Source organism: Adiantum capillus-veneris, chromosome 20 (genome assembly GCF_014529385.1).
Source record: "Adiantum capillus-veneris isolate H3 chromosome 20, ASM1452938v2, whole genome shotgun sequence".
NCBI lineage: Eukaryota > Viridiplantae > Streptophyta > Polypodiopsida > Polypodiales > Pteridaceae > Adiantum > Adiantum capillus-veneris.
The window spans coordinates 5,830,327-5,851,677 of record NC_140950.1 but is presented as its reverse complement, the minus strand read 5'-3'; the positions used below and the strand labels follow the sequence as shown (position 1 = coordinate 5,851,677).

The window sequence follows — 21,351 nt, the reverse complement described above, 5'->3', positions numbered from 1 at the left end:
TCACAATCGACAAGAGTTAGTCATCAATTGAAATTTAAATGGCCATACCGAATCTCGATGTCATTGATCAAATTTAATTTGTTGATTTATTGATTAATAGCTGATTAGCCTTGATTGGTGAACTCGATGCCGTAGATTTGCAGTTTGCTCCTTAAAATTTGAATTCGGTTGCCGATTTTCCTCGAACTAACTTGGCTCTGATACCACTGTTGGGAGAAGGGGAAACTGGTTGCTTGGACAATTCAACAATTCCTCATAGACATCACCATCAACATGTCACCTTCTCTCTCAAATCCAAGTACACACACACACACACACACACACACACACACAAACAGAGAATAGATTTCGCAAGGACATAGTGTAAGAGAGTGTAAGAGACGTAGACACGTGACATGATTTATAATAGTCTAACAGAGAAGAACAGAGAATCTTGCAAGTGAATGGCTTAAAATCATAGCCCCAAACTCCTTGGCACCCCTTCTTGTGGAGTTTGGCATTTATTTTATTATTTGAGTTTTCTAGGTGCCAAAATTGAAGGGCCCTCTTTTACATCTAGTCCACTTTAGTACTTGAGTGGAGCACATCACTTATTGCATGTCCCATAAGGGTGAGTTCCACTAGAGCTATTTACAAGCAGCCAAAAGTGGCTTATTGAATAAAAAGTCTAAAACACTGTGCCAAGGTAAAATGACCGAGAGGGTTATTATTTGCCAGCGCCTCCTTTTCAACAAACAGAATTCCAATCTACAAATCATCATCAACTCACTATCAGTAAAATCAAATAGATAACACATAATTAACCATTAATCTAGCTATCCTAATTGAAGTTAACCACATACAACAGAAGGGTGCCCAGTCTCGTAACAACAACACCATGGTATTGTGGTCCCTTTAAAATCACTAATTGTATTAATGATAATTCTTTTTTATCAACTCTCCTGACTTTTGAAAAAATAACATTTGACATAAGTTTTCTTCATCCTTTCAAAGGTTCTCTACCATCACTCCTTAATGATCCACCTTTTAAAAAAAAGATTTAGAAATCCTTGTACCTGAGATCATCAAGACACTTTGATACACAATGGTATGTTGCATTGCAAGTATTTTCTTGAGTATAAGAATCATGGCCTTGAAAACACCAAGCGGATACTAGAGAGGTTTTTCCTCTTTCATCCTAGTATCCTAGAAGCATACTAAACCTCTAGAAGCTGAAAGTTTTTATTGTTTACCTGAGGTTCGCTCTTTGGCTGATGACTGTGGTATTTTATACCTGAGGTTTGCCCTTTGACCGTTCATTCAATGGTAATTCGATGCCGAGGTTTGCCCTTTGACTGTTATTTTGTGGAAATTCGATGTTGGGGTTTGCCCTTTGATTGTTATTTTGTGGTATTTGATACTTGAGGTTTACCCTTTGCAACTATTTAGTGCACCATTCATTGCAATACTTGACTGAGATTTGTCCTTTGAATGGTGTAAAAGGTGATTGCTTTTCACTGTTGTCATGCTCTTCTTGTCTTTGTTAGAGAGTCCGCTAACAAAGATCTCTTTCAGTTTTGTAGATTATTGGTTATGTGGATTGCACTTACCTTTTTGGTTTCCTCTTTCAAGATATTATAATGAGCCGTGGAAAGTTCCCTCTGAGTACTTTACTTGATCCAATGTATACCGTGTGAAGATCTACCTCGTCTCCACACAAAATTTGAAGATTCCTTTTTTAAAAAGATTTTTTGCAACCGAGGGCAATTGCTGTCCTATTGGACATGACTGTTATCAATATTACTACTTTTGGACATTTTATCAATTTTTCTTATGTTTTATTCTCAAAAACCATTCAAAAGAAACAATGTAAATAGAATTCTCCTTTATCTACTATTCTTAGAGTTTAAGTGAAAAGCAAACAATTTTATTTTTGGGTGCATACATGAAGAGAAAAAAAGAGTCTCGAAATTGCGTCTGTGTATGCACCGCATTTTTTCAGTTGGAATCAGCTTCTTGACTCTTCATAAAGAAAATAAGTGCTCCTAGAGCATCCTGAACAAGTGACCTTTTGCCCCTCTTTTATGCTAATTTTATCTCTTAATCATGGCATACACTCTCTTAATTGTGTAGCTCATGCTCTCTTATCTTTCATATATCTATACTATTGTATGCTCCATGAGATAAATAAAGAGGTAGAAGGAAAATACTTGATCATATTGATTGGGGGGAAGGTTGGTACCCAATATAGCATCTTGTGTTTTGTTTCTTGTTTATATTGCTCTCTTTGTGCGTTGTGATTATTCAATCAATTGTTTTGCTAAATTTATTTTTATTTAATGAAGAAAGTTGTGTTGAAAGTATTGGGAAGATTTCAAGAAGCCAACAATTTTATTTACAGAGTTTCATGGACAATTCATGCATGACAAATAACTTCAAAGGTAAAAAATGAGTTCCAAGTAAAAAATGACCATCCTAGATGGCAACCTAAGTGTTTGAGTGAACCACTTACAAATTGAAAGCTTGTGGCCCGACTTTAATTCTTGCGTACATCTGCAAAATTAACAATTTTTGCTTCAAAATTGTGGGATCCACCACTACATGTGAGATGAAGAATATCTCAAGACACTTTGCATATGACTTTTAGTGGCTTTGGGTTTAGTTACTGCCAACAAGGAAATGAGCATTTTAACATCCCAAGTATGTATGTAAGCATAGGAAAGTACTTTATGGGCTGAAGCAAGTACCTAGAGCTTGGTATGAGAGGATTGTAGTCAATATTACTATTGGCTTTTGTATAACTAATATGGATTAGTCTTTGTATGTGTGGGAGAATAAGGCAAGTAGTGTAATTATATGCATCTAAATGGATTGTTTGTAGATGTTGAAGCGGAGAACCCTCATTTGTAATATCAAAATTGCCAGCACGCGATGCACTAGAGGAGTGAGGGTGCACACGTGCTAGAGGTGCCGTGATTCCCCCCCCCCATTGCATTGCTGAATAAGAAGACACGTGAGTTGTCATGGTGGGTTGGCTTAGCTCAGTAAATAATCTACTAGTTCGGAGGTGGCAAGCTCGATCCTTGTAGAATTGTATGGGACTTTTGCAAAGGTAAGTGCAAAGTGGAATCTTCTAATCGGAATTTCCAAAGCTTTGTGCTAATAAAATAAACGAGGAGCCAAATATGTCTGTTTAGTTTTCAAAAAATCGAAGAAGAGGCAAATCAAAGCAAGATGCTGGTAAGGAAAGTGGAGGTTAGAATCTAGATTCCAGAAGCCTCGGTCATTCGAAAGCATCTCTCTCTCTCTCAAGCTTTTTGTGGTAGCACGCAAGCACTCTAGCTGACTCAAAGGCACCGACTCCTCTCCTATCTCTCTCATGCGCTCAAGCCTCAATCCTCCCTCTCTATCTGTTGTGAAACAGATTTCTCTCTCCCTCTCTCTGTCACCCAAGTGTGGTAGATTGGTTATGCCATTTCCCTCTTGAATAACAGGTCTTGAGTTCAACTCCTCGTCGGCTAGATCTTTAAGGTCTCTTGGGATAGTTTCCTACGACGTTAAAAATCTCTTCTTCTTCTTCTTCTTTTGTCTTTGGCGCATGAGCTACAACTCTCTCTCTCTATCTCTCTCATGGAGTGTTGCATTTTTGAGGTTGTTAGGCAGAGGGGAGGAGATTTTGCCTATGGGAAGCCAATCTGGCACATTAGTGGCATTTTACATTACGTAAGTTTTGTCGATCACCTTTGGCGGTCTCTCTCTCTCTCTCTCTCTTCGCCTAGTGACGCCCCCTCTCTCTCTGTATCTCGCTGCGACATTGGGGCTAGGGACTCGAATCCCTTCGCCCATTTATAATGGTATATATAGATAGATAGAGGGATCGTTTTTGAAAACACCCTCCACGTCATCTATTTACATGAAATTTGAATAGGCACCCACGACGAATTTGGGATGAATGGACACAGGACGAGTGGGATTTGAAGAGGAAGAAGACGAATTGGGATTTGAAGAGGAAGAAGACGACAGAACAGCGGAAGCGCTGATCAGGATATGGCATCCTTCGGCGCAGGGCTTGTCTCGCCCACAAGAGTGGGCGGCAGAAGCAGGACGAGTGACTTGGTGTTTACAACTTGACAAGGGGAAGGGAATCTTACATGGCCTCCATTAGCATCTCAGCCTCGAAAGTGGGGAGTAGCAGCAGCACAAGTGCCATTGTGGTTGTGGGCGTCAAGCCCACAGCTAGTGCTGCTGAGCAGCTGCCCAAAGAGATAAACGAATTGAAGATCAAGGATGACAGAGCTGATACAAGTGAAGATAAGGTGCATACTGCCATGTTTGCAAGGAAACACATGCTCATTTTTTGATTTCTTGAGTGTTTTGACTGCATTGCATAGGGAGAAAATGCAAGGGACTTCATGGAAATCAATTGCAGTACGAGGTTCAATTTCTACTGGTGCGTGCTTCATATTTTACTTTTTGAAAGGCTCCTTTTTAAGGTGGGTGGCTTCTCTTGGTCATCGATCTTATCTGTTGTACAAGATATCCCTTTCAAACTTCACTGGCATCATCAGTTTGACGATGCCTTTACGGGCGGAAGTTTCTAGGTGGCAGTATTGGAGCTGATTGATGTGCATTATGAACAGTCCTTTGAAAGAAATGAATGAATTATGGAAATATTGTATCGAAGCAAGAGTAGATCAGGAGGGGTAGTGTAGGGAAAGCTGATGTAAAGTAAGACTTACTCAGGAGAGGAAATGCAAGGGTATGTGAGGGCACTTTCTGACAGTTTGGGCCCGAGTGTCCATCAATTTTGCTTGAACATGCTTTTCACTTGCACTTGTGCACATCATGCTACTGTGTCTCTGGTTTTGGCATGTTCGTGATAATTGAGCTTTGTGCCAGGGAGTTTCACTGCAAGTAGGAGGGGATATAAAGAGAATGTGATGGCACCAGCTAACCTGCTTTGTAGCTTCTTCTTTTGTACAGTACTTTGCTGCATATAGTTTCCTTTTCTAAGTTTCCTGTGCTGAGGTTGAAAGATGTACGTTCTTCCTGAGCAGGACATTGAAGGTGCAGTAGTGGAGGGTAATGGAGCTGAGACTGGCCATGTAATCGTGACAACTACAGGAGGAAAGAACGATCAGCCTAAGCAAGTGAGTAGTAAAGTGTATTTTCAGAGTTGTGAAAAAAATCAATATACAGATCTCTGATGGATGGGTGCTTGTGTGTGTGTTTGTGCACGCATGCGTGCGTGTATCGCATTCTACACCCACCATCATAATGAATTTTGTGGGTCCATAGTAGAAAGTTAGTCTTTGCCAATCTATTATGGATCTAATATACTGTCTAGAGGATGACTGTAGCCATCCTATCATTTGCAGTTTCCTCTATAATCGAACTAGGCATTTCCTTGATTCATCCAGGATGACTATAGCCATCCTATCATTTGCACTTTCCTCTATAATCGAACAAGGCATTTCCTTGATTCATACAGGTGTATCATTTGAATATCATTGTGAAGAAAAAGTATGTTACTGAAAAGTATACAACCAACTTTCAGTTTATAATTACCACAAAATTTATGTCACTGGAAAGTTTGCCACCCGTTCATGGATCTCACTCTTATCAAGTAATAGGTGGAGAAGCGACAGTTTTGGTAATTTATTTATGAAGGGACTAAAGTGCAATGTACTTGTGTACTTCAGACAGTCAGTTACTTGGCAGAACGGGTGGTAGGCACTGGATCTTTTGGTGTAGTTTTCCAGGTTAAGTTCTACTTCTGTTTGTGAGATGGGGAAGATGTAACTTGTTGATACGAGGACTGAAAGTAAGGTTCCACATGAATCTGCAGGGAAAATGTTTGGAGACTGGGGAAGTTGTCGCTATCAAGAAAGTGCTTCAGGATAAAAGATATAAAAATAGGGAGCTTCAGATTATGCGATTGTTAGATCACCCAAACATTGTCTCATTAAAGCATTGCTTTTACTCGTCAACTGAGATGGATGAAGTCTTTCTCAACTTGGTTTTAGAATATGTCCCAGATACAGTGTATCGAATTGCCAAGCATTACAATAGGATGAGCCAAAGAATACCACTTCTTTTTGTGAAGTTATATACTTACCAGGTGATTGCTCTATGAATATATCAACCTTGTACTGACGACGTGTATTACCTGATGATGGCCTTTAGCACTCTATGTGCAGATATGCAGGGCACTAGCTTATATCCATGGTGCAGTTGGGGTTTGTCATCGTGACATTAAGCCTCAAAACCTTTTGGTGAGTAGGCTTCATGCAAGACCTTCTGGTACAGGTATTGACAAATAGTGGAAGTGTTTATGTTGCTAACTGCCTCTGTTTGTTTGAATATTAACATAGGTGAACTCCCAAACTCATCAGCTCAAACTGTGTGATTTTGGAAGTGCAAAAATACTGGTGAAGTCAAATTCAGATGCAAAAAATATTTGTGATTACTTTGTCAATTTGTCACCTTCTCTGGACACTAGACTAGCATAAATGAAATGACAACTTTCTGTTGGCTGCAGGTGAAAGGGGAGACAAACATTGCCTATATATGCTCTCGTTATTACAGAGCTCCAGAGCTAATTTTTGGTGCAGTGGAATATACAACTGCCGTTGACATATGGTCTATGGGCTGTGTCATGGCCGAGTTGATGCTTGGACAGCCTATTTTTCCAGGAGAGAGCGGGGTTGATCAGCTGGTTGAGATAATCAAGGTCACGCATCTCTCTGTGAGCATTGCTAAGTATTTGAAAATGTGCATTGAAAGTTAGACTTGAGAATATTGGAAATGGAATTGGAACATAAGTTTTTTGAGACTTTGGCTAATTATTCTGAGCATTACAAAAGGTAATCTGGTCATGAATTCTTTTGTGAAGATGTTTCCCAGGTTTTAGGTACTCCAACAAGGGAGGAGATTAAGTGCATGAATCCAAATTACACAGATTTCAAATTTCCACAAATAAAGGCTCATCCTTGGCACAAGGTTTTCTTTTAAACATTTTTTCAAGGAAGTCCTTTGTATTGCATTTGATCACCTGCATGTGTTGTCTTGCCTACAAAAGGAGGTTCCTGTACACTTGTGGACTTTCTGGTGGCTTTCTATTTAGCTTCTTGTGCTCCAACAAATTCAACAGACTTAATACTTATGTTTGAGGAGGTAGTATACATTATGACCTAAAGAAGTACCACTAAGGTCTTCATGCATCACAGTTATTGTCTTCCTGCTCTTGATAGAAGCTATTTGCGTACAGATGTAATATCAGTTTTTGTTCAATGCGAAATGTCCTTGTTTTCAGTGCTTGCCTACAAGGTCTGGGAGGATGTTGTGTAGGAGTGGTCTGCCTTTGAGCAAGGCCTCAGAGCATGGATGACAATTGCCAATGAAAATAGTCAGCATGTTTGAGTTAGTCAATTCACAAAGCCAAAAGGCTACAAGAGACCTAGAAACAAGAGCAAGTAATGCTTACTGCACAGGCCAGAAAGAGAAGGCTTGTGCCATGTGCCTTTTCTAGTAGGTGCTGTTTCAAAGTGCCATATCTTAATGCACTCAATGCCCTCGGTCCCAAGTTTCAGCTACTGATGGCTTGTTGTAGTTAGCTAGTTCAAGCCACCTGAAAAATTTGTCAAAACAAGTCTTTTGCCATGATGCTCATCATGTTGAGTGGAGACTTAGATAAGCTCAGAGTGCGTACTATATATGCAAGGCATGCAAATCTAATTTACAAAGTTCTTTGCACCTCTTTTGTTTATTCTTGAGTGGATGCTTGTGAATGAATGGCACATGTCAATCTCCTTTTCACTAATGTGCACATGTGCATCTTTGCACACGCATGCGAGGGGAGAGATATGAAACGAAAGTTATATTAATGTCTTCAAAAGGCTAAAATGACCTATAAGACCAAAAGGTTACATCCATGTGTGACTCTAGTACAATGTTTGGGGAGCGTAAAATTAAAATAAATGAGGGTACCTAGAGTGGGTAGGTATGTAAGCCTACCTACATCCTAATCATCATCATCATCGGTATTACGTAATACATCATCTCAAAACATATGGGGAGGGGTACAATCACATGAGGGCTAATGAGGTATACAATGGTGATCATCTCATGAACTATCTCATGGGTCACGATTCAAGATAAGAATCATGAATTTGAATGATAACGATGAATGATATGACTGGATACTGTGGTCAGCGCATCAAGAGCTCCCAAGGGATGAGATGGCTACACAACGATAAGATGATTAGACTGAATGATTGAAACACTCTATTCAATATGAACACAGTGTGTGATTGATGAATTGGAATTCTCAGAAACGAATTTGATTTTGATTACTCACTCGTGATTGTGTTTGAGTGCAGGAATGAAAGATGGAATGTTGACGAAATGACTGCAGTATTTTAGGCTTGAGAAATCTATGGATATGATCGCAATAAGAATTAGTTAATCCGACATCAGTGAGTCCCGGTGTGGATCTAGATGCGATTACTAAACACGTTGCTAGGAATCATGGTCCTAGATTTGAATGGACTGTATTTGATATGATTTGAATGTGATGTGAATGTCAGTGACCGTCGTCTTTGTGCAAGTGTTAAATTTGTGTCGTCTAGTGCGTCCTTACTTAGAGTCGGTGTCTACTGAACTAGTTAATGGCTTAGTGTCTAATTTTGCAGGCATAATCGAGGGCGATTACAACTCTTTCAAGAAGGGGGGTATGCCACGAAATGATGACGTGGCAGAACTGTACGAGCTGATGGCATGGCAGAACTGTACGGCAGGCCTACAATTTGCACTCACAATGTTGACGTGGCAGCAATACGGACATCCACGTTTTGCGCTGACATGTCACGTGGCAAGCTGTACAGATTTTCGTGATTTTGGCTGGTTCCTTTTTGGGTTAGTGCTTTTGAGCTTGAAGCTTTTCATATAACTGCTTTTCAATGGCCAAGGGCCTTTAAATAAGAACCCAAGGCCACTTCTCCCCTCAGTCTGCTGATGAGCAACTCAGCAAAGAGGACCCTCGATCTTTATACTTTGCTCAAACATTAATATAAAAAATAAATACCGAAAGGAGCGCCATATTTTGGGGTCGATACCTTTGGGCACGGAACTACATCGGGCCGTGTCGACTCTATTTTGAAAGTGTGATAAAGTTGTGAAGTATTTTAAGTGATGTTACCATGTGGTAGTGATGTGTGTGAATACACTAGGACCGCTGGGACATTTTTTCCCTCTTCAGGAGGTCTTTTCCCCCATGCATTGATATATATGCCCATCACTCTAGGGCTATCTATCTTTCCATTGCACACTAAGTAACACACTCTCTATTGTGTGCCTTGAGCTTCCTTCGTCTTATCCAAGTTGTGTGTGCTTTCCTGCAACCCTAATTCCAACAATTGATATCAGAGCAAGTTGCGTCCTCCCGGGCTTAGTCGCCAGCAGCTACAGTACACACTTGCTCATTTTCTCCGATTTCAGTGAGCTTTGGTGAGCGTTCGCAGGTCGACAAAATTTTTGGAGGAACTCGTAGAGCTTAGTCTGCTCAGATTTTTGATTTAGGCTCATTTCGGCCTCCGTTTCCACTACAGACAGGTGTGCACAGGCAATTTTGTCATTTAGTGCAGAATTTTTGTTAGTGCCGTTTTCTGCATAACAGGTCCCATACAGTCTATTGCGGGTTGTGCTATACAACACGTGCTGGTCTCACTCAGTTTCTCCTCATTTCGGGCAGTTTTCACATCAGGTGCATACATTTTTCATGGCTGACAACACAGATGTGTTCAAGATGTTTGCTACTGAGGACAGATTGGATAGGGACAATTACTCTATGTGGGCTTACATGATGCAACATGTTCTTGTGTCAAAGGGCGTTCGGAATATTGTGCAGGGCATTGATGTACGTCTTGGTTCTGAGGATGTAGGCGATGTTGAGGATGTTGTAGGTCTTGCTGCAAGGATTGCAGCTATTAGAGTTGTTTTGCCTACTACAGAACAAGCTCTTTGGGATGTAAAGGATGCGCAGGCTCATGCATTGATTGCGTTGTTTGTGAAGTGCACCATTACTCCTCACATTCGTTCAACGAATTCTGTAAAACAGGCTTGGGATATTCTAGTAGGTCTTTATGCAAGCCACAATGAGGCTAAAATTGCTTTGCTGCGTAAAGAGCTGGAATCGAAGATTATGCACGAGGAAGATGATATGGATACTTTCCTTGCTGGTGTCAAGGATATTAATGAGCAACTTATTTCTGCAGGTGAAGTCATTTCAAACAGTTCCCTTGTGCAGACTGTTCTTGATGCCTTGCCAGATTCTTACCAGACTTTTGCTAGTACTTAGAGACTTATATCTTGAAGTTGTCAAGTTTGATGCATTATGCACATTGCTGTTGCAAGTGTCATTTTCCAGAAAGAATAGGACTAGACAGCGTTCAGTTGAACATGCTCTTATTGCTTCTCAAAGAAAGGGTGGTAACAGCAATGCAACCACTTCTTATGGTTCTGTTGCGAGTGGCAAAACTTCCGTTCCCAATGCTTTTGCTGGCAACACTTCGTCTGGCAATTCTGGTGATAAGGGCAAAAAGAAGATGCGTTGTCATTATTGTAAAGCTAATGATCACTTGATCAAGCAGTGTCCTAAGTTGAAGACAAAAGAGGCTAAGAAGAAAGAGGGTGGTTCCACTGCAAATGTTGGTTTCACTACAAATGCAACCATTGTTGAGTCTTCTGTGAAAGGAGACTGTGATGCTGATGTTGATGCAGAATGGGCTTTTAGTACAGAGTGCACTTACAATCATGCTGTCCATGATGCATGCATGTCAGTTGCTGCAGATTCACATGTCTGGTATTTCGACAGTGGTGCTACAAAGCACATTACCTCACATCGTGAATTGTTCACCTCTCTCGAGTCTGTCTCTCATGGGAATTCAGTCACTTGTGCCAACAATGCCTCTTATCCGGTTCAGGGAGCTGGAAAGATTGTGCTTACTGCTGCAAATGACAGTTACTTTCACACTTGTTGATTGCACTTTATGTACTTGGGATCAAGAAGAATCTTTTGTCTGTATCTGCACTCGCTAGACTTGGACTTGTAGTCGAATTTGTGGATGACAGATGTACAGTTAATGATCTCAGTTTTGGTGATGAAATTGTTGCATTTGGCCTTTTGTGCCGTGGGCTGTATAAGCTCACTTTGTATGACAAATGTGGACAAAATTTTGCAAATGCAGTTGCAGATTCAAGGGTTGTTTCAGATGCAAAGCTGTGGCATGCACGTTTTGGGCATTTGAATTTTGCCAGTTTGTTGCTTTTGCAGAAATCTGATATGGTTGCTTCTATACCGCCTCTTGAAGCACCTGTCAAACATGTTTGTGAAGGCTGTATTTTGGGTAAAATGCAGCGTTTTAAGTTTCCAAAGGATGGTTCAGTTAGGGCCACATGCAGGTCGCAGCTTGTGCATAGTGATGTTTGTGGGCCCATGCAAACTCTGTCCTTGGGCAATTACCTGTACTTCGTGACTTTCATTGATGATTACTCTAGGCATGCATGGGTATTTCCGCTTAGAGCAAAGTCCGAAGTTTTTATGTGCTTCAAACAATTTCTGGCTATGGTTGAAAATGTCTCGAAATGTACTATGGGCACCCTCCGTTGCGATCGTGGGGGGGAGTATATGTCTCATGAATTTAATGCATTCCTGGCTAGTCGTGGGATAAAACACCAATGTACAGTGCCTTATACGCCTCAACAAAATGGTGTAGCTGAGAGGAAAAACAGGTCACTTACGGAAACGGCACGATGTATGGTCAAAAGTCAAGCGTTGCCGCATTCTTTTTGGCTTGAGGGCATCATGTGTGCCACTTATGTACTTAACAGGTGTCCTAAGAAAGCTTTGCAATCTATTACTCCATATGAAGCATGGCATGATAGAAAGCCTTCTATTGAGCATATTCGTGTTTTTGGCTATTTGGCATATGCTTTAGTGCCACAAACACAACGCGGAAAATTGGATGATAAGTTTGTCAAATGTATTTTTGTTGGTTATAGTGCTGAAAGCAAAGGTTACAGGTTGTATCATCCGCAAACAAAGCGTATTCTGGTTTCACGGGATGCAGTGTTTGTGGAAGATTATGTTCAGCCCTTGCTGTCATGTACTAGAGACAGTAATGTAAGCTTACAAGACATTTATGACACTTTGTTGCCTCTTTTCAGTGATGGAAGTTCGAATGTAAATTCCAATGAGGCAAATGTACAGCCTATGTGGGTTTTCGAAAATGTTACAGATCAGCCTATTACTGAGGCAGATGTACATGATGTACTTGATGAGGAAAGGGCTGAAAATCAACATGCTAGAGGTATGCCAAAATGGCTGGTGCATACATTGTGTGACAGTAAATTGGATGCATGTCACAAAGTGATGACGTGGCTACCGACAACAAAAACCCTAAATTCTGCCAGATTCTTGCAAACCCTAATTTTCAAAAATCCTTATTTTTGGAAACCCTAACCCTAACTGCTGATTGGAAACCCTAATTAGGCGGAGAATGCCACGTGGCAGCAAGTACGGATTTCCGGGATTTGCGGCGCAAATTACGGAAAGCTGAAAAAAAGGCACAGGCGACGCAAATCAGCTTTTGGGGCTTTTTCTTAAGGCTACGCTTTGAGAGAAAGAGAGAAAAAGAGAGCCTCTTGAAACCTTTTAAGGGTGATGTGCCTGATGATGGGGAGCCTGATGAGCAACCCGAAGTGGAAGAAAATGAGGAGATCCTTGTTCCTTTTTCCTGAGCAGATTTTGGCACATAAGGATACGAAGACTAAAGGTAAAGTCCGAAGGCGGTTCTTGGTTAAGTTCAAGAACTATCCTGCATTGGATGCGAAGTGGATGGAGGAGGACCTAGCAGATACTCCTCAGATTGTGAAACTTTACCTCGATGCTTTTGGTTTAGCATAGTCTATTCCGAACGGAACCCAGAATTCAGCGTGGCTGCAGATCTGGTGCAGTGGGATGCACAATAGGGGAGTCGCTCCGCTCCTTTGTCAGCAAATGCTTTGATTTCGATACTAGAGTAACTGATGTCTCTTTGAGCTTCAGGGATACTGAAAGCTGACAGTATTCTGCTGTATAACTTTATGAAATGAAATTCCTGATTATGATACCGATTTGTTCTTGACTTCTCTTAAGTGCAGGAACTGATAGACGAAACGATTGCAACATTTTGGTCTGATTGATCTCGAATAGACATGGTTGCAATAGGGGTTAGTCAATCGGACATCGATGAGGTCGTGATTGGACCTAGATGCGATTGCTAGCTACATTGCCGATAAATCATGCTCTAAGATCCGAATGAATGTTGAATGTCATGTGATGTCCTGTGATGTGACTGTCGATTTGGTACATGTGCTAGATGTGTGTTCCTAGTACGTAGGTACTAATAGTCAGTGTTTGCTAAGACGGTTTATGACTTTTGTTGGTTTTGCAGGCGTAATCACGGTCGATTACAATGCTTTCAAGAGGGGGGTATGTCACAAAGTGATGACGTGGCTACCGACAGCAAAAACCCTAAATTCTGCCAAAAACCCTAAAATTCCTGCAAACCCTAATTTTTTGGGGGCCAAAAACCCTAATTTTCAGAAACCCTAATTTCTGGAAACCCTAACCCTAACTGCTGACTAAAAACCCTAATCAGGTGGGGAATGCCACGTGACTGCGGCGCAAATTACGGAAAGCTGAAAAAAAAGCACAGGTGGCGCAAATCAGCGTTTGGGGCTTTTTCTTGAGGCTAGGCTTTGAGAGAAAGAGAGAAAAAGAGAGAACTTGCTTTATTGTTGCTCTCATTGAGAGAGAGAGAATCTGCTTTTGCTTTCAAGCTTTTGGGGCTCTGCTTTTGGGCATCCCTTGTAACCTTTTTATATGCAGTGAGGGCCTCACTTCTCAGAGCATCTGGACGCAGAGTTTGAGAGTGAAACCCTAACCGCTCTTGTACTCTGACATTGATTTTTAATACATAAAGAAATACCGAAAGGGGTGCCAGTCTTTGGGGCCAATATCTCTAGGCACGGAACTCCGCCGGGCCAGTGCAAATCTATTGTGATCTGTGAATTGTTTTGAAGTGGTTATTTGGTGCTGTCGCGATTGATTCTTGACTTGGAGTGTCCAAGTCTGTTACAATGCACCTTTGTCTTGTCGTACTCGTTCAGGCTCTCGCCATGCATCTTATGCATCAGATTGTTATGCTTTGGCTGTGTCTAGCTTACATGATGTTAAGGAACCTCTGTCTTATGATGAAGCACAAAATTCAGAAAATTGGATGGCTGCCATGCAATGAGAATATGATGCACTTATAGAAAATGACACATGGACTTTATGTGATTTGCCTCCTGGCAAAAAGGCCATTGGTACGAAGTGGGTTACAAGTTGAAATGCAAGCCTGATGGTGAGACCGATCGCCATAAGGCTTGACTTGTTACAAAGGGTTATGCACAACAAAAAGGCATAGATTATGAAGAGACTTCTGCTCCCACTTGTCGTATGACTACTGTGCGTTTTCTATGTGCATTGGCAGCTCATTTTGGTTGGGATGTACATCAATCAGACATTTGTTACTGTTTTCTTGAATGGTGACATATTTGAGGAAGTTTATGTAACGCAGCCTCGCGGTTTTGTCAAGAAAGGACAAGAGGACAAAGTGTGCAGATGTAAGAAGGCTTTGTATGGGTTGAAGCAATCTCCTCGTGCTTGGTATGAGAAAGCTGACACTCATTTGGTCAAAACGAGGTTTTCGTAACAGTCCAACAAAAAACACATTGTATGTAAAGCGTGAGGGTGATGTACTTCTCATTGTGGTTCTTTATGTAGATGATTTGCTGATCACTGGACCAAATGAGAGACATATTGGTGAATTTAGGGCTGATTGAATGCTACTTTCAAGATGAAAGATTTGGGGCTGTTGCATCATTACTTAGGCATACAATTTAAGCAGTGTGATGGTGGTATTGCCTTGTGCCAAAAAAGTTACATGGAGACATTGCCATGTAAGTTTGGACTTGAAGATTGCAAACCTATTGCCACTCCCATGGAAACAGGTTTGAAGTTAAGTCTACATGATGCTGGTGATCTTGCTGATGTCACTCTTTACCAAACTGACGTTGGCTGTCTCATTTATGTATGCAACATGAGGCCGGATATTCAGTTTGCAGTCTTATAGGTTAGCAGATTTATGCATAGCCCAGGGTCTAAGTATTGGCAGGATGTCAAGAGGATTTTCTGTTACCTTAGTGGCACTTTACATCTTGGCTTGTTTTCTCCCAAGGGGAGATCATTGCCGCTAGACTTACATGCTTTTTCGGACTCAAATTGGGTTGGTTGTTTTGACACGCGAGTGTCCACAAGTGGTTTTTGTTTCATGCTTGGTAGTTCATGTATATCATGGTTGAGCAAGAAGCAATCTACTGTGGCCACTTCGAGTTGTGATGCTGAGTACAGGGCAATCTTCACAGCTACGGTTGAGTGTGTATGGCTCGGACGCCTTATGGCTGATTTGGGTGTTGGACAGGACACTGCCAACACTATCTACACTGACTGTCAGAGCGCATTGGCAGTTGCGAGGAACCGAGTTTTTCATGCTCGCACAAAGCACATTGAGATGCATTACCACTATGTTAGGGATAGGCTCTCAGCAGGAGAGATCAGCTTGGCTCATGTGCCAACACAGGACAACCTTGCAGTTCTTTTCACAAAGGCATTGTCTCATGAGAAGTTCGAAGCTTTCCGCAAAGCTTTGGGCTTACTCCCCTTTGTGGATTGATCATGTCCTCGGGGCATGGCACTTCCCTTTACTCATGTGCCAGCTCTCGTTCACCGCATCACTCTAGGGGGGATTTGTTACCATATACATGCGGTAGTGATGTGTGTGAACAACTAGGCGTTTTTTCCCTCTTTAGGAGGTTTTTTCCACCGTGCATTGATATATACTCCCATCACTCTAGGGCTATCTATCTTTCCATTGCACACTAAGTAATACACTCTCTATTGTGTGCCTTGAGCTTCCTTCGTCTTCTCCAAGCTGTGTGTTTTCCTGCAACCCTAATTCCAACAAGTGATTCTCTCGTGTGGTCGTGCCCGTTTCCGACTTGGGATACCAAGTCTGTAACAGTTTTGCTTTTCTTTGTCTTTCTCCGCTTCTTTCGCTTCTTTTTCCTCATCGTGAGTAAACCTCGTCAAGTAGGTGACTCTTCAGATACTTTGCGTATTTTGGGCCCTAGGAGTATTGAATCTTCCGTTGGCACAAGTGTCAACCTGTAGTTGACAGCAATACTCCATCTTGTTGAGATCGCAGACATGTTTACAAAGGTGGTCAACAAGGAGAAGTTGAGCTTCAATCGGCATTCAAGGATAAGAAGCCAAAATGGAAAGCAGTCACAGGTTTGGTTTGGAGATCAGTCTCCAAGTGGGAGATTGTTAAGTATGGAGCCTGATTTACCCTTGTAATTTTCTGTGGTAAAAGCGCACATTTGTAAGGCCCCCATTATGAGGAGAAGCCATCGTGCATGAAGGAAAATCACTCACCGGAAACCAAAATTTTCACGGACAAGAACCAGGGGCAACTTTAAAGGCCTCGGGGGGCCATGATCTTCTCCCAATTCCTCAAAAAGAGGTTGTCTCCCATTGGAATCTTCGTTGGTTTCTTTCCCCCCCCCCCCGGTTGGGGTTTGCTTCATCTCTCAAAAGTCGGGTAGTCAATGGAACACTTTCCTCTCTGTCGAATTCATTGCTAGAACCCATGTGTGCAGCGGGAAAAGGGATGGGATCCTTCGTAGAGGAAGAATCGTTTGACCACTATAACAAGCTTGGACACTCCAAGCGAGAAATCTACAACAACACATGTGAGAAAACTCAAACAACTGAGAGGAGAGAGAGAGAGAGAGAGAGAGAGAGAGAGAGAGAGAGAGAGAGTGTTTCGCTTCTAGATGCACTGGCCCCAAAGATTGGTGTCCCTTAAGTATTTTTTTTCTTATTGATGCTCCACAAGATACAACGTGTGAGTGTCTTCATTTTGTAGTGCTCCCAAGCTAATCTGCTAGAGAAGAGGCCTTGGATTTGCTTATAAACGTTTTATGTGAGCCCCTTGGCTTAAAAGCAACCCAGTGGAAAGCTTTGACCACCAAAAGCTCCAAAAAAATGCGCCCTTAGGGTTATTGTAAAATGCGGGCGTTTGTACTTGCCAGTCAGTACCCTCCGCGATTTGCGGGCTTGTTTGTATGGAATGCCAAGTTAGAAGCTGATACGCAATTTGGGGTCCTGCCCCTCGACCGTCATCTATAAGTTAGTGGGGGTTAGGGTTAAGTTGTTAAAACCTAATCCTGTTCTGTTATTGCTGCCACGTCACAAACTTGTGATAAACATAATCCAACAACCAAATGTATTTTTGTGGTTGTGGCGTAATAGCCGGTTAGGCCATTTGACAATGAAAGCTCTTTCTTGGTTGGGTAACTTGGGTGTCTTTAACTTTTGAGACTTGAACTTTGTGAGCATTGTATGTATGGTAAGCATGCTAGATCAGCCTGCTCTACTGTGTCAAACAAGAAGAAGCTTGAGAAGTTAGATCTAGTGCATTCGGATGTGTTTGGGCCTAGTGTCAATGTCACCATCGTGTGACTACTCTCTATCCTTTTTGTTGATTTCTTTCTTATTATCTATTTACTTTCACTTTTTGGAAACACCCCTCGGGAAATCTAACTGCCTTGCATTGCATAGCTGGTGTGGAACTGTCCAGAGGGAGTCCAGGCCTGAGGGCAAGAGAGCACTAAGGTTGGACAAAGACTATGGTTAGCCAAAGTGGGGTCATTGACTAGCCAAAGCGGAATCCTTTGCTACAGAGGCTACATTTCAAGTCTGGATGTGGCCGCAGTGTACAAAGAGGGTCGGATGACCTAGAAAGATACAATGGCAGCATCTCCTAAAATTTAGGGAACTGCTATTTTGGGACCTGAAAATGTGTTGACGTCATTACCTCCGGAATGACAAGGGGAACATTTTCTTACTCTGCCGTGAAGTCAACTGGGCAACCGGTTGGGATATTTTTAGACGGCAACCCCGAAACGGGAAAATGCTTATAAATGTGCCAAGTGGCACCTTCTGGTGCACTTGCCTCATGCAACAAGAGTTGGCGCTGAATTTAGGAGGGGGAGAGCCTCATTTTCAGTTTTGTCACAGGTTAAGAGCTATGGAGTGCTTGCTTTCCCTCTTATGCACAGTGCGGTGCCAGGAGTGATGCCCTGCACGCTACGCACTGCCCTCTCTCTCCCCTTTGGCAGTATGTTATGCCCCACTAGTGGGCTTTTCATTTGACCAATGTACAGTTGTGTGGGTTCATGCGCGATTGCCGAGGCAAGAGCCTCTTGCACAGGTACTGGATTAGCTAGCGGCTAATCCCCCCCGTAGGTACAGGTGAATTCGGAGAGGTTTCATGCCAGAAATCTCGTCCGATTCATAGGGCAAGTAGCCCTACAGGTGCGGGAGCTCGAGGACTTGCTACGGATGCGACCGGCACGCGAAACGGAGCCCAAAATAGTAAATTACAGCCTGCTGTGTATTTTTGCAGGTTTAGGGTTTTGGCCCTAAACGGACCCTAATACCCCCAGGAGGTTCGGGGACGCAAGGGGACCGCTGTACAGGTGATTTGGCGCATTTTCGGGGCTGAAAACAGAGAATTCAGCGTGCTGCAGATTCTCGCCAGGTTTTGCAAAGTGCCCGTATGCGTCGGGAAAGTCATTCAATGCGTGGGAATACTGAGTGTGAAGTGTCCTAGTACAGTTATGCTGCCGAAATCAGGCCGGAACAGTGGAAATTCAGCCGAGTTTGTGCGGGGCAGCTTGTAAAGAACCACAACGTTTATTCCCTCTTTTAAACAATAAAGAAATACCGAAAGGGGCGCTTAAGTTAGGGGCCAATCTGGTGTGGGTCTTCTCATACAGGTGCATTCTAGCATCTGTATCCCATTTCCCTCTCTTGTGTCACTATAGTGCAGGTATAATAGACGACTAATAATGGGTGAAAGCTAAATCAAGGTTTGAAGTAAAGTCTACCGCCCTTTTTAGATTGAACAGGCCGGTCTTAGTCAAAGTTGACGATGCGGAAGCGTATAATGAGAAGGGAGAATGCGCGCGCGAGAGAGAGAGAGAGAGAGAGAGAGAGAGAGAGAGAGAGAGAGAGAGAGAGAGAGAGAGAGAGAGAGAGAGAGAGAGATGAAATGAAATGAAATGCTTTATTAACGTCTTCAAAAGGCCAAAATGACCTATGAGACCAAAGTGTTACAACATGGTGGATCTGATACAAAGTCTGAGTAACAAAATGAAATGACAAAATGATAAAATATAATTACTAGGAAATTGTAAGTTTGTAGGTGTGAACTAAGGAGCTAGCCTGGATAGCTAAATCACAAGTCACAAGAGATCCAACATTGGTCGCTGGTGGATCTCATCAATCTCCTCCATGGTCAGCAGTTTGACCGAGCGTCGTGCATGTCGGGCCAAAGCGATCCAAATCCTTTGATGTAGCCTCTGTCGATGCTGCTTAGTCCTCCGCAGCCGTGGGCGTCTGGATCTCCCCAACCGAGTCACTCGGTTGATCAGTGTGCCTTTGGTGTGAGGCAACAAGATTTGTTGTGGTAGTAGCTCCTCCCGGTGTCCAGTGTCTGCTCTAAAGAAGTCTGTGTTGTGTCTCTGAGACTGGTTGGCCTCTCCTCTCATCAGGCTGGTGATCTCGGACTGTGTAAAGAGTCAGGGAGGGTGCATCCAATGAATATTGGAAGGGGGGCAATCTGTCTATACTGAACCCATGCGCCTGGAACCATGATGTCATCTCCCCATAGTAACATGCTGTATCTCCTTGCATGGCTAACTGTCGAGAGGACTCAAGTGCAAGGAAAGCATATTTGTCTCTTGGAAGTTCCCACATGTTGTGTATGATGCAGAGAGATCTGGTGAGCACCTCAACCACTAGTGGGGGGGCAGCTAGCTCTGCTGGGATAATGGCACGTGGTACTGAAGCCTTGGCTCTAATGAGCCGCGAGATCATAGAGACTAGGGGCTTCTCCATGTCCCCCCATCCATTAGTGCGACATGTCCTCCCGTGATGATCCAATGAAGGCCCCCAGATCTCAGCTCCATAGAGCAATGCAGAAGCCACCAAAGTATCAAAGAGCCAGAGCTTCGTCCGAGGCTCCTGAAATTGAACTTGTGAACACATCCTCTCCAATCTACCCAATGCTGAATGGGCTCTAGTCAATCTAGTCTCTGCTGCTCTCCTCAATGAAAATGCTGCTCCACTAAAAACCACTCCAAGGTAAGTGTAAGCATCTGTATACTCCACCGTCTCTTGGCCGTATGTGAATGGGGGCGCTGACCTCCTGATCCACTGTGGGGTGGTATTAAATACCATGACCTTGGTTTTACCAAGGTTGACAGACAAACCACTTTCATGGGCAAACCTATGCAAAGCATCCAAGTGACGTTGCATCGCCTCCGGAGAGTCGGGGATCAACACAATATCATCAACATATAACAATAGCGGAATCCATGTCCGGCCAGCGGTGCGCCTTTATCCCCATCTCTGTCAATGTAGTCAGGAACCTCATCCACATACATACCAAATAGAGTAGGAGAGAGCAGGCAGCCCTGCTTCATCCAAAAAAAAAAGAGAGAGAAATGAAATGTAATATTAACGTCTTCAAAGGGCGACCTATGAGACCAAAAGGTTACATGTGGTGAATCTAATGCCAGGTTTGGGTACAAAAAGTACAAAGGACTGAAAAGAAAATAGTGGGTAGGGGTGGGGCGAAAGCTGATACAAAGGGAATACAAAGGGTGAGCTGATACAAATTACAATGGAGCTCTCTGACAATTGAGGCATCATACACATATACATCAGTATCCAAAAGGCTATAGAGATTCAATGTCCTCCAAGGTAGGCCCTCTGTCAGGACGGCTCCTACGTTTCGCTAGTATGGTATGGATCCTCTGTCGCAATCTGCGTCAATGTCGAGAGGGCCCCCTCATCCGTGGGCGACGGGACCGCCCCAACTCTATCGCCCGATCAAGCAGTATGCCTCTGGTGTTGTTATGTTGTGGGGGCTGCTCGAACTCCTCTGTCTGTGAGTGAAAGAAATCTGTAATCTTCCGCTGTCGCTGGATCTCTCTCATTGTGCCCCTCTTCAAGAGGTTCTCTCTGTGTTTGCTAAACTCCAGTAAGTATAATCCGAGGCATCTCTGATCCTAGTATCTCATGACTCTAGAAAGTGGCCCAAAACCCTCTTTGAATAGACAGTGAAAGCGGCCTCGTATCTCATTATATACTGAGCA

The 21,351-nt window shown here is 42.7% G+C and overlaps 1 protein-coding gene across 1 annotated transcript in view; it reads left to right on the top strand.

Annotated features, from left to right (window-relative positions):
- Window positions 1-3,879: 3,879 nt before the first annotated feature.
- Window positions 3,880-21,351, top strand: part of LOC147432035 (shaggy-related protein kinase epsilon-like) — a 43,183-nt gene continuing 25,711 nt past the window's right edge. Inside the window, exons 1-8 of the mRNA XM_086491844.1 lie at window positions 3,880-4,295; window positions 5,037-5,129; window positions 5,682-5,741; window positions 5,828-6,100; window positions 6,180-6,254; window positions 6,354-6,410; window positions 6,521-6,712; window positions 6,886-6,981. Of these exons, the coding sequence (XP_086347970.1) occupies window positions 4,131-4,295; window positions 5,037-5,129; window positions 5,682-5,741; window positions 5,828-6,100; window positions 6,180-6,254; window positions 6,354-6,410; window positions 6,521-6,712; window positions 6,886-6,981 (1,011 nt within the window). The 5' untranslated portion in view covers window positions 3,880-4,130. The remainder of the gene's footprint in view (window positions 4,296-5,036; window positions 5,130-5,681; window positions 5,742-5,827; window positions 6,101-6,179; window positions 6,255-6,353; window positions 6,411-6,520; window positions 6,713-6,885; window positions 6,982-21,351) is intronic.